At 44.1% G+C, this 15664-nt stretch overlaps 1 protein-coding gene across 1 annotated transcript in view; it reads left to right on the top strand.

The window, feature by feature from the left end:
* COQ9 (coenzyme Q9) overlaps positions 1-10980 on the top strand; it is a 29242-nt gene extending 18262 nt beyond the window's left edge. Inside the window, exons 7-9 of the mRNA XM_070760748.1 lie at positions 798-953; positions 9213-9266; positions 10394-10980. Coding sequence (XP_070616849.1) covers positions 798-953; positions 9213-9266; positions 10394-10429 — 246 coding nt within the window. The 3' untranslated portion in view covers positions 10430-10980. The remainder of the gene's footprint in view (positions 1-797; positions 954-9212; positions 9267-10393) is intronic.
* Positions 10981-15664: the final 4684 nt, after the last annotated feature.

A 15664-nucleotide genomic window follows, 5' to 3' on the forward strand; every position in this document is an offset into this window, starting at 1 on the left:
CAGGGGGATGGGGGAGGGCATTTTTACCCTCCCCCAGCTCCATGGAAACCTTTGGAGCCTCAGGAGGGCAAAACATTAACCCTCCTGGGCCTACCAGAAGTTGGGAAACAGGCCATTTCCAGCCTCTAGAGAGTCTCCAAGGGGAGGTAGGGGGGTTGGAAGCTGTTTTCACCCTCCCCATGCATTGAATTATGGGTGTGGGCACTCACGCATGCGCGATAGCATGCATGCATGCTCTTTTGGCACCCAAGGAAAAAAAGGTTCGCCATCACTGTCCTGGCCAGTCTCACTGGTGGGAGTTGCCACCTGTAGAACAAGTTCTTTTTATAGGCTGCTGCAGAGGTGGGTTCCTACTGGTTTATCTGAACCGGTAGCGACCCGCTGGTGACATCTTGATGACATCACAGAACCAGTTTGGTCAGTGCCGGTCTGTGAGCATTGCCAATTTTTATTTTTATTTTTTTAAAAAATTATATTTATTTATTTATTTTTTCTTCTGAGCATGTGCAGAAGCTGGGTTTCCGGCATTGTCCGTGCAGACATCATCTTGTTTTCAGTTTTATTTTTAATTTTTTTCTGCACTGCGCATGCACACGCAAAGCACATGCACACCCATGCGGCACGCTCGCATGGCACGGGAGGAAGCAAACCAGTACCAAAGTAAGTTAGAACCCAAACCCTGGGCCGTTGACATAGTTAATTTATAATTTGTCTCCCATTTCTCAAACTCTATACTATATCCAAAATCCTTAATTTGTTTTTGGGCCTTCTGGCTCTCTTAATTCCTGGTCTTGCAGATAAATTGGTACACTCGCAGAGTCATAGTGGCCGGGATTTATAACACCACAGAACTGGTGATGATTCAGGATTCCTCCCCAGATTTTGAGGATACTTGGTCCTTCCTATACAACAGAGTTGCTGACGCAATGAACGTGGGCCACACAGCTAAACAGGTGAGTGGTAATGATGAAAGCTGACCCTTGTGCCACACAGGTTTTCCAATTTCTCTATCTCTGTCCCAGGGGTCTCCAAACAATGTTCCCTGTAACCTGCGCAGCACGCTGTGGTGCAGGCAAATCCCAAAGACGGTGCAGAGTTTTCCAAGCCTGCGCAGAGCCAGCGCCATTTCTCCCAACCCGACAGCTGATCTGCCCCTCCCAAGCTGTCGGCGGGGGAGAAAGCCCTGGCTTCTCCAGCTCTGTCTGGGGCTGCCATCGCGCGCGCCCATCCACCTCCCCTGCGCCCTCTGAAGAAGGCAGAAGATTGGGGGGGCTGATGGAGGCCAGCCCCCTCGCGCTGATCAAGGCTGCCCCGCGGGCTTTCTCAAGTGCCGAAAGACGCCCTTCTGCTTCCCCTCAGATGCCGCTGCATGCCCCATATCATTGGCCCGGTGGAGGACGTTTCTCGCGGGGTCCCTGCCGGCACCACCCCCCCAGTTTGGATGGAGGTGGCTAGTCGTCACGGGCATCCGAAATGGGGGCGCTGCCGGGAGGGACCTCTCGAGAAACACCTGCCTCTGGGTGGCGGATGGGTGAGCGGAGGAGGGCACAGCTGCGCTGAGGGGAGGGGAGGAAAATGCAGGTGTGTATGGCGGCCGCTCAGGACCTGTTTCTTCCTTTCTTGGTTCTGCATCCCTGCTTTGAAGGGGAGGGGGGAACATGGCATCGGTCGTGAGGAGAAGCGGGGTGGCCAAGAGCAGTGGCGGGTCCAGCCCATCCCACCTTGAGAGGCAGCTGAGAGGAAGAGCAGTGCACGCCTGAGGCAACCTTGGCTTGGTTTCCCGCCTCCCTTAGCAGAAGCTCAGCCTTCTCCTTATTCATCTCAGACTGCGCTCGCCTCACGCCGCTCCACTGCCACACAAAGCAGTTTAGACAGGGGACGGTGTGTGTGTGTGTTTATATATGGAGGTGCTTGTTGTACTCCACGGCATTTGGCTTTGGTGCGGCCCTGGCATAATGGGCATTTCCCTTCTAATCGCCAAAACCAACAGGGTCTTTCTCTGTGTGTGTTGTGTATGTATGTGTGCGTGCATTCCTTCCCTTGCATAATTGTGCATTGGCTGGAGAGACGGGAAGCGGGGGGGAAGAGTGAGAGGGGGAGGGAATGTGAGAGAGAGAGAAATGAAAAAATGATGGAGGGAAAATACAAGGGAGAGGAAAAAGAAACAAATGGGAGAGAAGGGGAGAGAAGGAAAAAAAGGGGAGAGGGAAGAGAGAAGTGGAGAAGGAAGGAAGGAGAAATGGAGGGAAAAGGAAAGAAGGAAGGATGGAAGAAGAAATGGAGGGAACAAGGAAGGAAGAATGAAATGAATGGAGGCACGGGAGGAAGGAAGGAAATTTTTGAGGGAGTGTAAATTTTTTTAAATTTTTCTCTCAATATACATTCAAACAATACAGAGTACCATCTAATTTTCTGTGAATAAAATGCGGTATTTTGTTAGGAACTAATATCAATCATCAAAAAAGTTGCAAAAGGTTTTTTTTTCTAATGTTGTCATCCAGGTACATACTTTTCTTTTAATTAAATTCCCTCCTTAATGATCCTTCAAAAAGTACACCACCAATTATATTTCTAACTTATTAACCATTATGCCAAAGTGCTTCCTTCTTTCTTTATAAATTTTTCTATAAACCAAGAAAACCTTGTATAGCCAATCAGATGTTAACAAAAGAAAATTAAAAAGAAAACATATACAAATTTCAGATTTCTTCCTCCCCTCTAAATAGTACATTTACCTAATCCAAAATTTAAAAATTATTTCATCCCATCTAACATTTAGCCAATTTATACTTATCTACGTTTCTTACTGAATTATTAATCTTAAATTTCAGTCAATTTGAGAAAAGAAAAAAGAAAAAAATTCTAAATATTCTCTATTTTCAATCAATTAAAAATCATTAATCTCCCCAACAATTCTAAATTCAATTTCATTTATGCATTAATCCAAATCAGTATCACCTACTACATATCTTACATATCAGTACTTCTAACGTTATTAAAACAGATCAGCCATTCTTAAATTCATATATCTAAATAGAAAAAATAATTAAAGTTAAAAGAAGAGCAAACAAAACAATACTCCAAGCTTAATCACCCTTCTCAAACTCCAATTTCTTTCATCTGAGCAGAACTTTGAACCAAACCCTTTTCTTTTTTATTTTTTTGTATCCCCCTTTAAGCCCGTTTTCCATTTTATTCTTTCTATTCTTCCTTCTAGGAAGGAAGGACTTTGTTAGAAAAATAAAGGGGTTATTGGATCAAACTTTGGACACTTGACAATGTAGTTATGATGGTGGCAATGTCCCAGGGTTATGTGAACATCTTTTGTGATCTTCTGACAAGCAACTGCAGGGATTCACTTAACGCCTCTGGCAAGAAAGGTGGTAAAGTGAGGCAGAACTCACTTAATAACCGTCTTACTCCAGAGATAGAAACGTTGGCCTCCATTGTGGTCAGAACAGAAGTTGATGATTATCTGTCTGACCAGTGCACTCTTTTAGAAGCATATCAGCAGATCAGGAGTCCATTTTGAAGCTCCACAGAAAACATCTAAGGGGGAAGGCAGGTTGTCCTCGACTTACAATGGCTGTTCAAAGTTGCAATGGCCCTGAAAAAAGTGACTTATGCACCCTTTTCACACTTAGGACCTTCGCAGCAGCCCAATGATTGCAGGATCAAAACTTTGCTTTCATATTTATGACCATTGCTGTGTGTCCTGAGGTCACGTGATTCCATTTTGTTTCTAATCAATCCACGCCCAGGCATGAAAATGTGCCACTCAGACATTATACTTTTCCACCCACACTGAAAAAGAATTAGAGGGAACATTGTCTCCAAACATGGCAACTTCAACTCCCAGAATTCACATCTCTTATAGTTGCCAAGATTGGAGAGCCCTGCTCTGTCCCGTATACATTGTGATAGGCGTGCTGAAATGAGAAAGTGGCATGCTGTGCGGCTCAAACCTCTCCTCCCAGGTATCCCCTAGGACAGTGACGGTGAACCTTTTTTTGCTTGGGTGCTAAAAGGACGCACACCCATCATGCCATGCCCTCTGTGCATGTGCGCAGCCCCTCCAGCCGCCCCCCCGGCACATGTGCACAGACTTCACCAAAGCCTCCAGACTTCCAGTAGGCCTGTTGGGCCATTTTTCGCCCTTCCCAGGCTTCAGAAGGCTTTCCTGAAGCCTAGCGAGGGCAAAAAATGGCCCAATGTCAAAAACTCTCAAGATTCTCTTACTTTAGCCCAGTGATAGCTAACCTTTTTCTCATTGTGTGCTGAAAACAAGTGTGCTCTACCAGCCCCCGCACATTTGCATGACCCCCCCCACACACACACCTGTGTGCACACGCACATCTCTTGCATGCATGGCAGGTACCCAAAATCAGCTGGCATGGGGAGGCATATACGCATGTGCGGTGAAACTAAGCTGGGCGACGGCTCACGTGCCACAGAGAGGGCTCTGTGTGCCACCTGTGGAATATGTGGCCATATGGTCGCCATCACGGCTGTAGTCTATGGAAGTTCCAGCTTGTGCTTGTTTTGATCCACAAAAGGCTGACAAGGCTTTCACAGTTTGGGCTGCCTTTCTGGAGATGATGTTGTGGTTGGCTCACATCCCGCTTCTTTGGTCACGGACTTTGTGGAGAATGAATCCGATCCATCTGGATATCATAGGGCAATGTGTTTATCAGAGGAATCGGAAAGTGAGAGTGAGGAAGAATTAGCACCTGGGGACTCTCCAGAGGCTGCAGACCCCCCCAGCTGCGGTAATGTCAGGGTCAGATGAGGAGGGGGATATTATGGACCCAATGTTAGATGTTAGGGTAAGAAGAATGCAAGGGAGATGAATATCTCCAGCAACGTAGATCTAGGTATTGAATACTTCTATGCATAGCTTGTCATCACAGATAGTATAAAAGGGAGGATTATGGGAAACCTCGGTGCAGAAGTTCAACGTTCCTATATGGAGAGAGAGAACTAGCTGCCAAAGAGTTTCTCTCTTAAATCCTTCTGCAACCCTGCAATCCTAGCTTTAGAAGGTATTTGCGAGTACCTGTCCACACCGAGAATTAATGACTTGAATTTATGGCTTTTTTTTGGACACTTGTTATGAGCTAACGCTGGACTTTTGGCAGTCAAACTGATATTCCTCTGATGTCCTTGTTGTTTCCAGCATGTTTCTTTGTAAATAGACAAATATACACTGCTCATAAAAATAAAGGGAGCACTTAAACAACAGAATATAACTCCAAGTAAATCAAACCTCTGTGAAATCAAACTGTCCACTTAGGAAGCAACTTGATTGACAATCAATTTCACAGGCTGTTGTGCACATTCAACTTTGTACATAACAATGAGAATATTCCATGAGAATATTTCATTCATTCAGATCTAGGATGTATTCTTTGAGTGTTCCTTTTATTTTTTTGAGCAGTATACAAAGTGACTTTGCTTCCGAGTCTTCATTGGGGCTTAATCATTGCTAATTAATCGGGCTGGATAGAATAGATGACAAGGTAAAAAAATTAAACATTGAAGAAATTTCAACAATGTTGCTTCTTAGCTGTGTTGTTAGAGGTTTCAGACTTTTCTTCCTTTCTTGAGGGATAGACTAATCTCAAGAGATAAATAAAATGAAGCTTCCTTTTTAAAAAAACATAAAATAACTTTCCCTCCACAACTTTTCAATTTTAAAGTTACACGAACACATTCAGTGCCGTAGGCAAGGATTCTTAGAGTTGTTTTGATCAATATTAGCTATTAAACACCAAATCCAGAATAAATTGGAAAATAAATTAGGATCCTCCTGTGTAGGATACTGCTGGTTTGTTAGAAATGAATATTTTCTCCCTTCAAGGGGACGATTTTCTTGCCCTGCCTGAAGAATGGAATAGCTGTTGGGCATTGGGCTTCACTTAACACAGAGAAAAAGAATCTGATGTGAATTCAAGCTAAGACATACATCTCCTTCTGCAGAAGTAGCATCCTGCCTTGAACTGTGCTATTTCCGTTCACCTGCTCACCTTTTGCAACCTTAGTCCTCAGCTTCTTTTTGTTCTATCCTTCAGTTCTGCTTTTGTGTTTTTAAAAGATTGAAATGTTCACACACACACACACACAAAATAAAGGACATCTCCATGTCTGTGTGACAGAAAATGTGGATTGATCCTCTGGCATTCACAGCCCATTCAGAAAGCTGGCACATGGTCAGTCTTGCCTGAACGCTGCTCCATGCCATGGTGAGACTGCCCATGCTTGTGTGGCTCATCGCAAAGGGTTGTCCGTGCTCTCATAATTTGGCAGTACAGTGGTACCTCTACCTAAGAACGCCTCTACTTAAGAACTTATCTAGATAAGAACCGGGTGTTCAAGATTTTTTTACCTCTTCTCAAGAACCATTTTCCACTTACAAACCCGAACCTTTGAAACTGTAACTGAAAAAGGCAGGGAGAAGCCTCCATGGGGCCTCTCTAGGAATCTCCTGGGAGGAAACAGGCCGGAAAAGGTGAGGAGAAGCCTTCTTGGGGCCTCTCTAGGAATCTCCTGGGAGGAAACAGGGCCAGACCTATCTATCTATCTATCTATCTATCTATCTATCTATCTATCTATCTATCTATCTATCTATCTATCTATCTACCTACCTATCTACCTACCTATCTACGTACTTACCCACCTATCCATCCACCATCTATCACGTTTATTGGCCTCCCATCTTACCACAGGGTAACTGGGCATTTTATAATATTAAAAAGATAAAACTATATACATAAAATAATAATACAAAATACAATGCACAGTCATAGCTAAATGATGGGGAGGGAAAGAGTGGGTTGCGCAGGGGGAGGAGGTGGGATCTGATATTAATCTATCAGCACCCTCCAATGCGAAGCCCCTCTGTTGGAGCCTTAGCCAACCAGCAGAGCCAGGTCTTTAGGTTCATGCAGAAGGCCCAGGAGGGTTGGAGAAGACCTTGCTCCAAGGGCCAAGGCATTTCAGAGGGCAGGTGCCCTTCTGCACCTCGCCAGCTGGAATTCCCTGGCCGATGTGGTCCTCAACAAACCTGCCAGCACAGCTAGGCAGACTGATCCCAGTGGGATGAGACAGTCCTTTAGACCACCTGGACCCATGCCATGAAGGGCTTTAAAAGTGGTTACCAACACCTTGAATTGAAAGATATATGTCTCTTACTCCATTGAAAAACACTATGCAGAAAGCTTTATTGAGCCTCTGAATTGAATCAAGTTAATTCGCTTGGCAATTGTCCACCATTCGTTTCTGACAAGTCCTCTGGAGTAGCCCCAGAATTAATCTATTATATTTACATATGTTATTATATATAAATATGTTTACGTACCTTCTTTGGGTCCTGCCTAGACCATGAACTTGAAGCTTCCTCAAATACCTGCAACCATATAAGGTGCCTGGTTGCTTCTCTGGAGCAGCCTCTTCCTGCCCACCTCCCACTCTGCTTTTAAGATAATGTACAAGTAGTCCCCAACTCACAACCAACCGCTTAGTGACTGTTTGAAGGTGTGGTGGACCCAAAAGGTGTTTACGACTTAGTTCTGAAGTTCTGATGGTCACAGAACCTTCCTGTGATCCCATGGCCTGCATTTATGGCCATGTTTGTGAGTGACATAGGGGAAGGTTTGGTAGGGAAAGTTTGCCTATTTGCCGATGACTCTAAAGTGTGCAATAGGGTTGATATTCCTGGAGGGGTCTGTAATATGGTAAATGATTTAGCTTTACTAGATAAATGGTCAAAGCAATGGAAACTGCAGTTTAATGTTTCCAAATGTAAAATAATGCACTTGGGGAAAAGGAATCCTCAGTCTGAGTATTGTATTGGCAGTTCTGTGTTAGCAAATACTTCAAAAGAAAAGGATTTAGGAGTAATGATTTCTGACAGTCTCAAAATGGGTGAACAGTGCAGTCAGGCGGTAGGGAAAGCAAGTAGGATGCTTGGCTGCATAGCTAGAGGTATAACAAGCAGGAAGAGGGAGATTATGATCCCGCTATATAGAATGCTGGTGAGACCACATTTGGAATACTGTGTTCAGTTCTGGAGACCTCACCTACAAAAAGATATTGACAAAATTGAACGGGTCCAAAGACGGGCTACAAGAATGGTGGAAGGTCTTAAGCATAAAACGTATCAGGAAAGACTTAATGAACTCAATCTGTATAGTCTGGAGGAGAGAAGGAAAAGGGGGGACATGATCCAAACATTTAAATATATTAAAGGGTTAAATAAGGTTCAGGAGGGAAGTGTTTTTAATAGGAAAGTGAACACAAGAACAAGGGGACACAATCTGAAGTTAGTTGGGGGAAAGATCAAAAGCAACATGAGAAAATATTATTTTACTGAAAGAGTAGTAGATCCTTGGAACAAACTTCCAGTAGACGTGGTAGATAAATCCACAGTAACTGAATTTAAACATGCCTGGGATAAACATATATCCATCCTAAGATAAAATACAGAAAATAGTATAAGGGCAGACTAGATGGACCATGAGGTCTTTTTCTGCCGTCAGACTTCTATGTTTCTATGTTTCTATGTTTCTATGTGGTGGCTTGTAGCCATATGACTGCAAAGCATCTGCTTTTGGTTTTCACCAAAAATAGCAAACAATGTGTTTGCATAATCACCATGGTGTTTGCCTAACAATGCCTGCATTCACTTCATCTTCATCTTTTAATAACCCCACAATCTCTTCCAGGTGTGTGTGTTTGTGTGTGTGTGTGTGTGTGTGTGTGTCTGGCCAACTGAATGCAGCTGAGTGTTTACTGGCCGGTGTGCTAGTGTGGAAGGTTTTTTTTTAGCAGATCTATTCTCATTGTGCCCAGAAAGAGAAATATCTGGCGGTACCTAGAATTGAACTCACAACCTCCGGATTGTGAGACGAGAGCTCCACCTCTAGACCAACGTACCACTCACTGCATTCGCTAAATGACGGCTGCAAATAAAGGCCCTACCGTTGGGTCACGTGATGGCTTGCTTTATGACCAGGCAGGGGTAGGAGGATCCGTTACAGTCGTAAGTCTACAGGTATTCGAAGGCCACATTGGTGGGAAATGCAGAGACTTCAGCATGGCACCACAGCGACTGGATTTTGGATGTGCTTCCCGATTGCTCCCCCCCCCCCCCCCCAAATATAAAAGCCAGTGAGTACTGGAGGTTTTCCATCTCTGTGGTTTTATTCTTCTAGGTTAAGGCCACTGGAGAGGCCCTCCTTCAGGGACTGATGGGCGCTGCTGTTACTGTGAGTAATTCCAGACACAGGGTCTCCCACAGCCTTTGCTGTCTTTCCCTTGAGAATCTTTCTGCTGTTACAGAGTGCAAAAACAAAGCAAAGTATCGTGGTTTCTTTTAAGAAGTTGGGGGGGGGGTATGTAAGCCGCCCTAAATAATGGGATTTTCCCAAAATAATTCCTAGGGAGGAGTAATTTTAGCAGAAGGCTTTTCATCTCAGAATAATCTTTGTAGAAACAGATACAAGTAAAGTGCAGAAAGCCCCTTCCTCTCAATTAATTTCCCAGTTAATTTAAAGGAAGACCCATTCACTTCTTTTAATGGGATTCGGTTCCTTAATAGCGTAATTCAGGAAGGGTGCTTCAATTCCAGCCCAGCAATTTTGTTAAGTCCCTTACCCAGTTTGCTCAAGAAGTCCAGGAGTTTGCTATTTGGTGTTTATTTTTGGCATGGCATTTTGGTCTAGTGCTTAAGGCATCAGGCTAGAAACCAGGAGACAGTGAGTTCTAGTCCCGCCTTAGGCATGAAAGCTGGTTGGATGATTCAGAGCTAATCACCAGGAGACAGTGAGTTCTAATCCCGCTTTAGGCATGGACGCTAGCTAGGTGACCTTGGGTCATTAACTAGGAGATGGTGAGTTCCAGTCCTGCTTTAGGCATGAAAGCTGCTTGGATGACTTAGGGCTAATTACCAGGAGACACTAAGTTCAAGTCCTGCCTGAAAATTGTCTAAATGACAATTAGTTAAGTGGGTTATTATTGTTAAGTGGATCATTAACCATGAGACGGTGATTTCTAGTCACACCTTAGACATGAAAATTGACACCTATTTGACATCAAATATTGCATTCCTATTTCCCAAAACAACCATCAAGAGTTTGGGGGATCCTTCAACATCCCCTATGAACTGGAATGCCAGAGCTAGTTTGACAAATCGGTGGTTTTTAAGCAGTGTTGCCTGGATCAACATTCTAGGAACCCTGCTTAGAAATCACTGCTTGGAATGATCCCTGTCATGAAATAACTTAACAGTGCTATCCTATTTGGCCTGCTTGCAGTTTCTAACTTTCTCATGGTCTCCCTCACCTTTTTATTTATATATTTATTTTATATGTTTGATTGTTTTTGCATCTGACAGTTCAAGAATCTCAGCGGCCTCAACCAGCGTCGATGAAGCAATTAGCCGTTAGTTAGGAGCATTTGAGCATCTCTTCTGAGACTAGCGAAGAAACACGGTGTCCTATAAACCTCATCACAAGACTGTGAAACTGTCGCTTATTCTGTACAACCGTTAAAACGAACACACCATTTCATCTGCCTGATGTTAAAAACCTTGGAGCATGTGGAATCGCTGGCCAGCCCAACAATCAATTTGACCAGTAGCAACCTAAAAATTAAATGGTTTTTAATTTAAAAAAATGGGTTTAATTTTGGGGAAAAAATGATAGAAGGGTGATAGAAGTATTTGGGATTCAAAATTCTTTTAGTACACCCTTGTCCTTTTGTCCACCTAGATGTCTTAGTGTGTCTTAGCCATAAACAGACTTTTGTTGTATTGGTAAAATTGAGCTAAATTGTCTCCCAGCATCAGTGGCATCTCTTGTCAATTTAAACCCAGGATTCTGCTCTGCTGTTTGTTGACAGTGTATTTATAGAACTCTTGTGAATATATATTTTCCTGTACATTTGGACACGTCTGTATGTTCATTAAAAATAGTGAGCATTTTTCAGTGTTACTGTTTACTGTTCCTGTAAAACCACATCACAGGAGAGATGCAGGAATACATATTGTGTGTGCCTTGCAGAGAAGTAAAGTAGTCTTCGGCTTACAACAGCTCATTTAGTGACCATTCAAAGTTACATCATCACTAAAAAAAGAGACTTATGGCCGTTTTTCACACGGCCAATCCAGCATTCCCATGGTCACATGATCAAAATTCTCATACTTGGCCACCGACTCATATTAATGACGGTTGCCATGTCCTAGGGTCACGTGATCCCCTTTTGTGACCTTCTCACAAGCAAAGTCCATGGGGAAGCCAAATTCACTAAACCACTGTGTTAGTAACTAAACAACTGCAGTGATTCACTTAACAACTGTGGCAAGAAAGTTCGTAAAATGGGGCAAACCTCACTTAACCAATGTTTCACTTAGCCACATAAATTTTGAGCTCAATTGTGGTCATAACTTGAGGACCACCTGAATTCAAACATTTCCACCAGTGGCCATTTCCGGTAAGGCTTGTTCACGTATCTTTAATTAAACGACTTGATAATGAAGTCTTCGTCTTCTTGAATGTTGGATCTTGGATTTCAACAGAACCTTTCATTACAACTGTTATAGTTCAGACCAAGACTTTAAATATTGAGAGAGATTTTGGTGGGACACAAGTTGAAAATGTTAAATAATTTTGCATATGAGAAAATCTTCCATGGTAATCACTGGGAATGTGGGAAGATTGATAAATCTTTGACCCGGCATATCTCTAGAAAAATCCTTACAATTATTTTTTGGGCTTCTGTCCATTAGATTTCGAATGTAATTGAGCTTACCCAAGAACCAAAATAGGATATCTCAATAAGTACTCCATAAAATCCAGCTCTGCATTTCTGCTCTTTTTACTGAATGGATTTGATCCAGGATAAAAGAGTCCCAAGATTGTTTAAAAATTGCTAAGCATTTCTGGTCTATAATTCAAATACGGTAAGCTTCCGTTTACTGCACTGTAGATGGTGAAGAATTTTAGAACCAATGAAAAATGGCTTTGTCCATAATCATTCACTAGACTAGCCGTGCCCAGTTCCTGCAACTGCTCTTCATATTTTTAGCCTCCAGCCCTCTAATCATTTTTTGTTGCTCTTGCCTGCACACCTTCTAGACCAGTGGTTCTCAACCTTTCTAATGCCGCGACCCCTTAATACAGTTCTTCATACAGTTCCAACCATAAGTCTAGTGCCAATTCTCCCAACAGAGCTTTAAGCTGATTGGCAGGAAGGTCAGAGGGACACCCGCACCGTAAACGCCTGACTGGATTGTAAAAATATGTTCCAAGGCGCCAAAATAGATGCTTTAGTTCCTAACATCATGGGAAATTTGTCTTTTCCCCCATGGACCCCTGTGAAACGGTTGCTTTACCCCCAAAGGGTCCCAGCCCCCCAGGTTGAGGACCATTGTTCTAGAGTCTAGAGTTTCAGCAGCTTAATTGTTTAATTATGGACAGAGACACTTTTCATCGGTTCTATTTAGATCAAGAAATGGCCAGATGGGAACAGCCATGATTAGCGATAACAATTTCACTTAAGACTTTGCAGCCCAATCTAAGAGATTTACACAGTCAGCATATTGACCCCGACAATCTGGGTCCTCATTTTGCTGACACTTGGAAGGATGCAAGGTGGAGTTCACCTTGAGCTGGTGGAGATTGAACCTATGGCAATCGGCAAAATTACCTGTCGTCTGCAATGCTGCATTTTAACCCTGTGCCACCATAGCTCATAATTACTGTTTATTGACTGAGCAGTTCACGTTAAAAAAAAAACACCAAAAGCAACTAAAACATTGTTTTGGCAAAGCCCACCTGTGCCTCAAATAACCCCAGCTCAACTTTGTCTAGTTCAAGTTTTTCTCCGAGCATTTACCTGTTTCACTCTTTATGCCAACTTGAATGCCAACATGGGTTCTAAATAATTTTGCCACAGAAGCATTCTGGGTGGTGGGCGGTGCCTCCCCACGTTGGTGATATCGTTTCTAAGAACCGATCCAAACCAGGATCAACCCAGCGTCTAACTTGATACTGTATTGCACACTTAGCACTACCTGACTGTGGAAATTACTTCCAGTATTAACAAAATTGCTAATCTGGGTTAGGTGTTTTGCCTAATCACTGTCAGGGTATAAAATAGATGCTGATCCTCCCCATCATCCGAGGTTCTTGCTGCTGGAAATAGGTCTGTGGCCACCCCCTTCCATGGAGGAAAGCCAAGAGACAGAGAGTCTCCATTGATGGGATGGACAGTGGAGCGCTGTAGTGGAAAGTAGTCTGGATTCCCAGGAGGGAGGGGCCACTTTCTAGAGGGCAGTGAAGGCTAGACAGCTTGCTTAGGAGGAAGAGGGTTAAAACAGCTCCTCCCTAGTTTTTCCCAGAGGAGATCTGTAGTTCTGCAAATAGTGCTGTACTCTGGCAAGATTCTGTCTGTAGTTGAGGAAAAAATTAAGATAATTTTAAGTAACTCCATGCATTGTTCTTGAGACCTGATGGGAGGGATGCTATGATCAGGGGCGGATTGCTTCTACAGTCGCTATCGGTGCACTGTGCACATTTTCAATTGCAGTGTGTGTGCGCATACTATGCACATGCATCCCAACGTGTCTTTGCTTCTGCGCATGCACAGGAAGCAAAAACACACTGAAATCTTGTGAGGGGACACGAGATATTTCAGTGTTTTGCTTCTGTGCATGCGCAGAAGCAAAAAAACCCCACCAAAATCTTGGGCGCATGCACGTCCCCTCATGAAATTTTGCTTCTGCACAGGTGCATGAAGCAAAAAAATATGAAAAAAGGAGGGCAGCTCCCATCGGACTGCCACCAGAGCGGTCACGCACAAACTGCGCAATCTGGCAGCTGCTACCAGTGCGCAGTCTGCTACTGCATCGGTAGCAACCCACTACTGGCTATGGCGTGTACCGTGGCAACATCTGGATGGCCATTTGTCCCCCCCCCCTTGCTAGTCCTGTACAGCATTTCTTAATCTCAGCAGGTTTCAGATGTGTCGATTCAAACGCCGGTCAAACCCCTGCTGGCTGGGGAATTCTGGGATTTGAAAGCCCCACCCCTCCATATTTGCTGAGGTTGGGAAACAGCTTCAGCCTGATCCATTTTCCCGATGGAGTAGAAACCATTTGAAGCCAGAAGCATTGCAAAGACAATCCCTGCCTCCCTCCAAGCCCCAATTCTGCTGTGCTTCGAGATCTCCCTGTCCTGCTTTGCGAAAGAAATTGCAAGAGCCAACTCGGGAGCAGTGTTGAGGTTGTGGCTAATTTAATCTTAGGCTCAGTAATTGTGTTTTTGTTTTTGCAGATGGCCTTGGGAAGAAGAGCAAAGGAATTATGGGGGGGGGGGGGGATCATCAGTTACAAAACATTTTGGGTGCTTTCGCTACAGCTCTTGAATCCCGCAGCCCGTGGTCTCTTTACCCTCCCCTTCCATCCCAATACATTGGCGTCAAAACAGACTTCAACTGGATTTGGAGCTGAGCTAAAACATCGTCTGGTCCCCTCTGTTCATTTCCACCTATTTTTCTCTCTCCTGACTTGAAAACATCTCCCATCTCTCACTTACACACAGGATCCAAAACGTGATTATTTACACATAGCACAAGAGAGGGCAAATACCTCCAGCATTGTCGAGAGAGGAAAAAGAAAGGAACAAATAAAGAACACACACAAAAGAAACCATAACAACACTACCAATTGTACAACTATAAAAAGATAGCCCTTCTAAAAGTTATTCAATAAATAGTAAAACTAGAAAAACCAATTGCTTCTGTTAAAAAAAGTTCAGCATAGGAAATCCAGGTGCTCCGTGGAAGCATTTCACCAAGACAGCATCTTCCCAAGCTGGTGATCTCCAAATCTACCAGGGCGTCAGGTCACATCATCCCTTGGCAGTACGAGCGAGCGATTATGGGATTTGGAGCGGTACATCCGGAGGGCACCAGTTTGGAGAAGACTGCCTGGACCAGAGGTCTTCAAACTTGGCAACTTTTAAGACTTGTCTACTGGCTGGAGAATTCTGGGAGTTGAAGTCTACAAGTCTTAAAGTTGCCAAGTTTGGGGACTGCTGCCTTTGACTCACTTGTACCAGGAAAGGAAGGAGGGGGGGGAAGGAGGGAGAAGATGGGGCTGTGTTCTCAGGAGAGCCTTTTTTCAAGAAGGAAAGTAGAGCGTTCCTTCAGCAGAGTCCTTCCACAAAGCCCCAAAGGACATTTTCTCCACTGTGCTTCTGCCTGAAGGCCAAGCCGTGGTCAAAGTGCCAGGCTAAAGTGGTCAACTTCTTTCGACTGTCCAAGAGAAGAAGAAGCCAGGATTTGGAGTAGGGGGGGAGGGGCCTTCTGGAAGCAAGCAATTGATTGTCTCCTACCAATCAAAAGGAGGTTGGGACTGACCGGTGGGGCCCAAAACTTGTTTGGCCTCGAAGGCAGAGGAAGGAGAGAACGGTCAGCACTAATCTCTGCTGAGCTTCGCCAGGCCTTCGGGGTGGTTTGTTGGGGAGTAGAGGTAGGAGATAGACTTGAGGAGAGGCAAAACTTTCTGACTGGAATGTAGCAAGAAATCTTCCAACAATCTCCTTCTTGAGGAGGCCACCCCCGAGGGGCAGATTGCTATCACCGCTGCTACCAATGCGCTGCA

This window comes from Erythrolamprus reginae, chromosome 9 (assembly GCF_031021105.1).
Source record: "Erythrolamprus reginae isolate rEryReg1 chromosome 9, rEryReg1.hap1, whole genome shotgun sequence".
Lineage (NCBI taxonomy): Eukaryota > Metazoa > Chordata > Lepidosauria > Squamata > Dipsadidae > Erythrolamprus > Erythrolamprus reginae.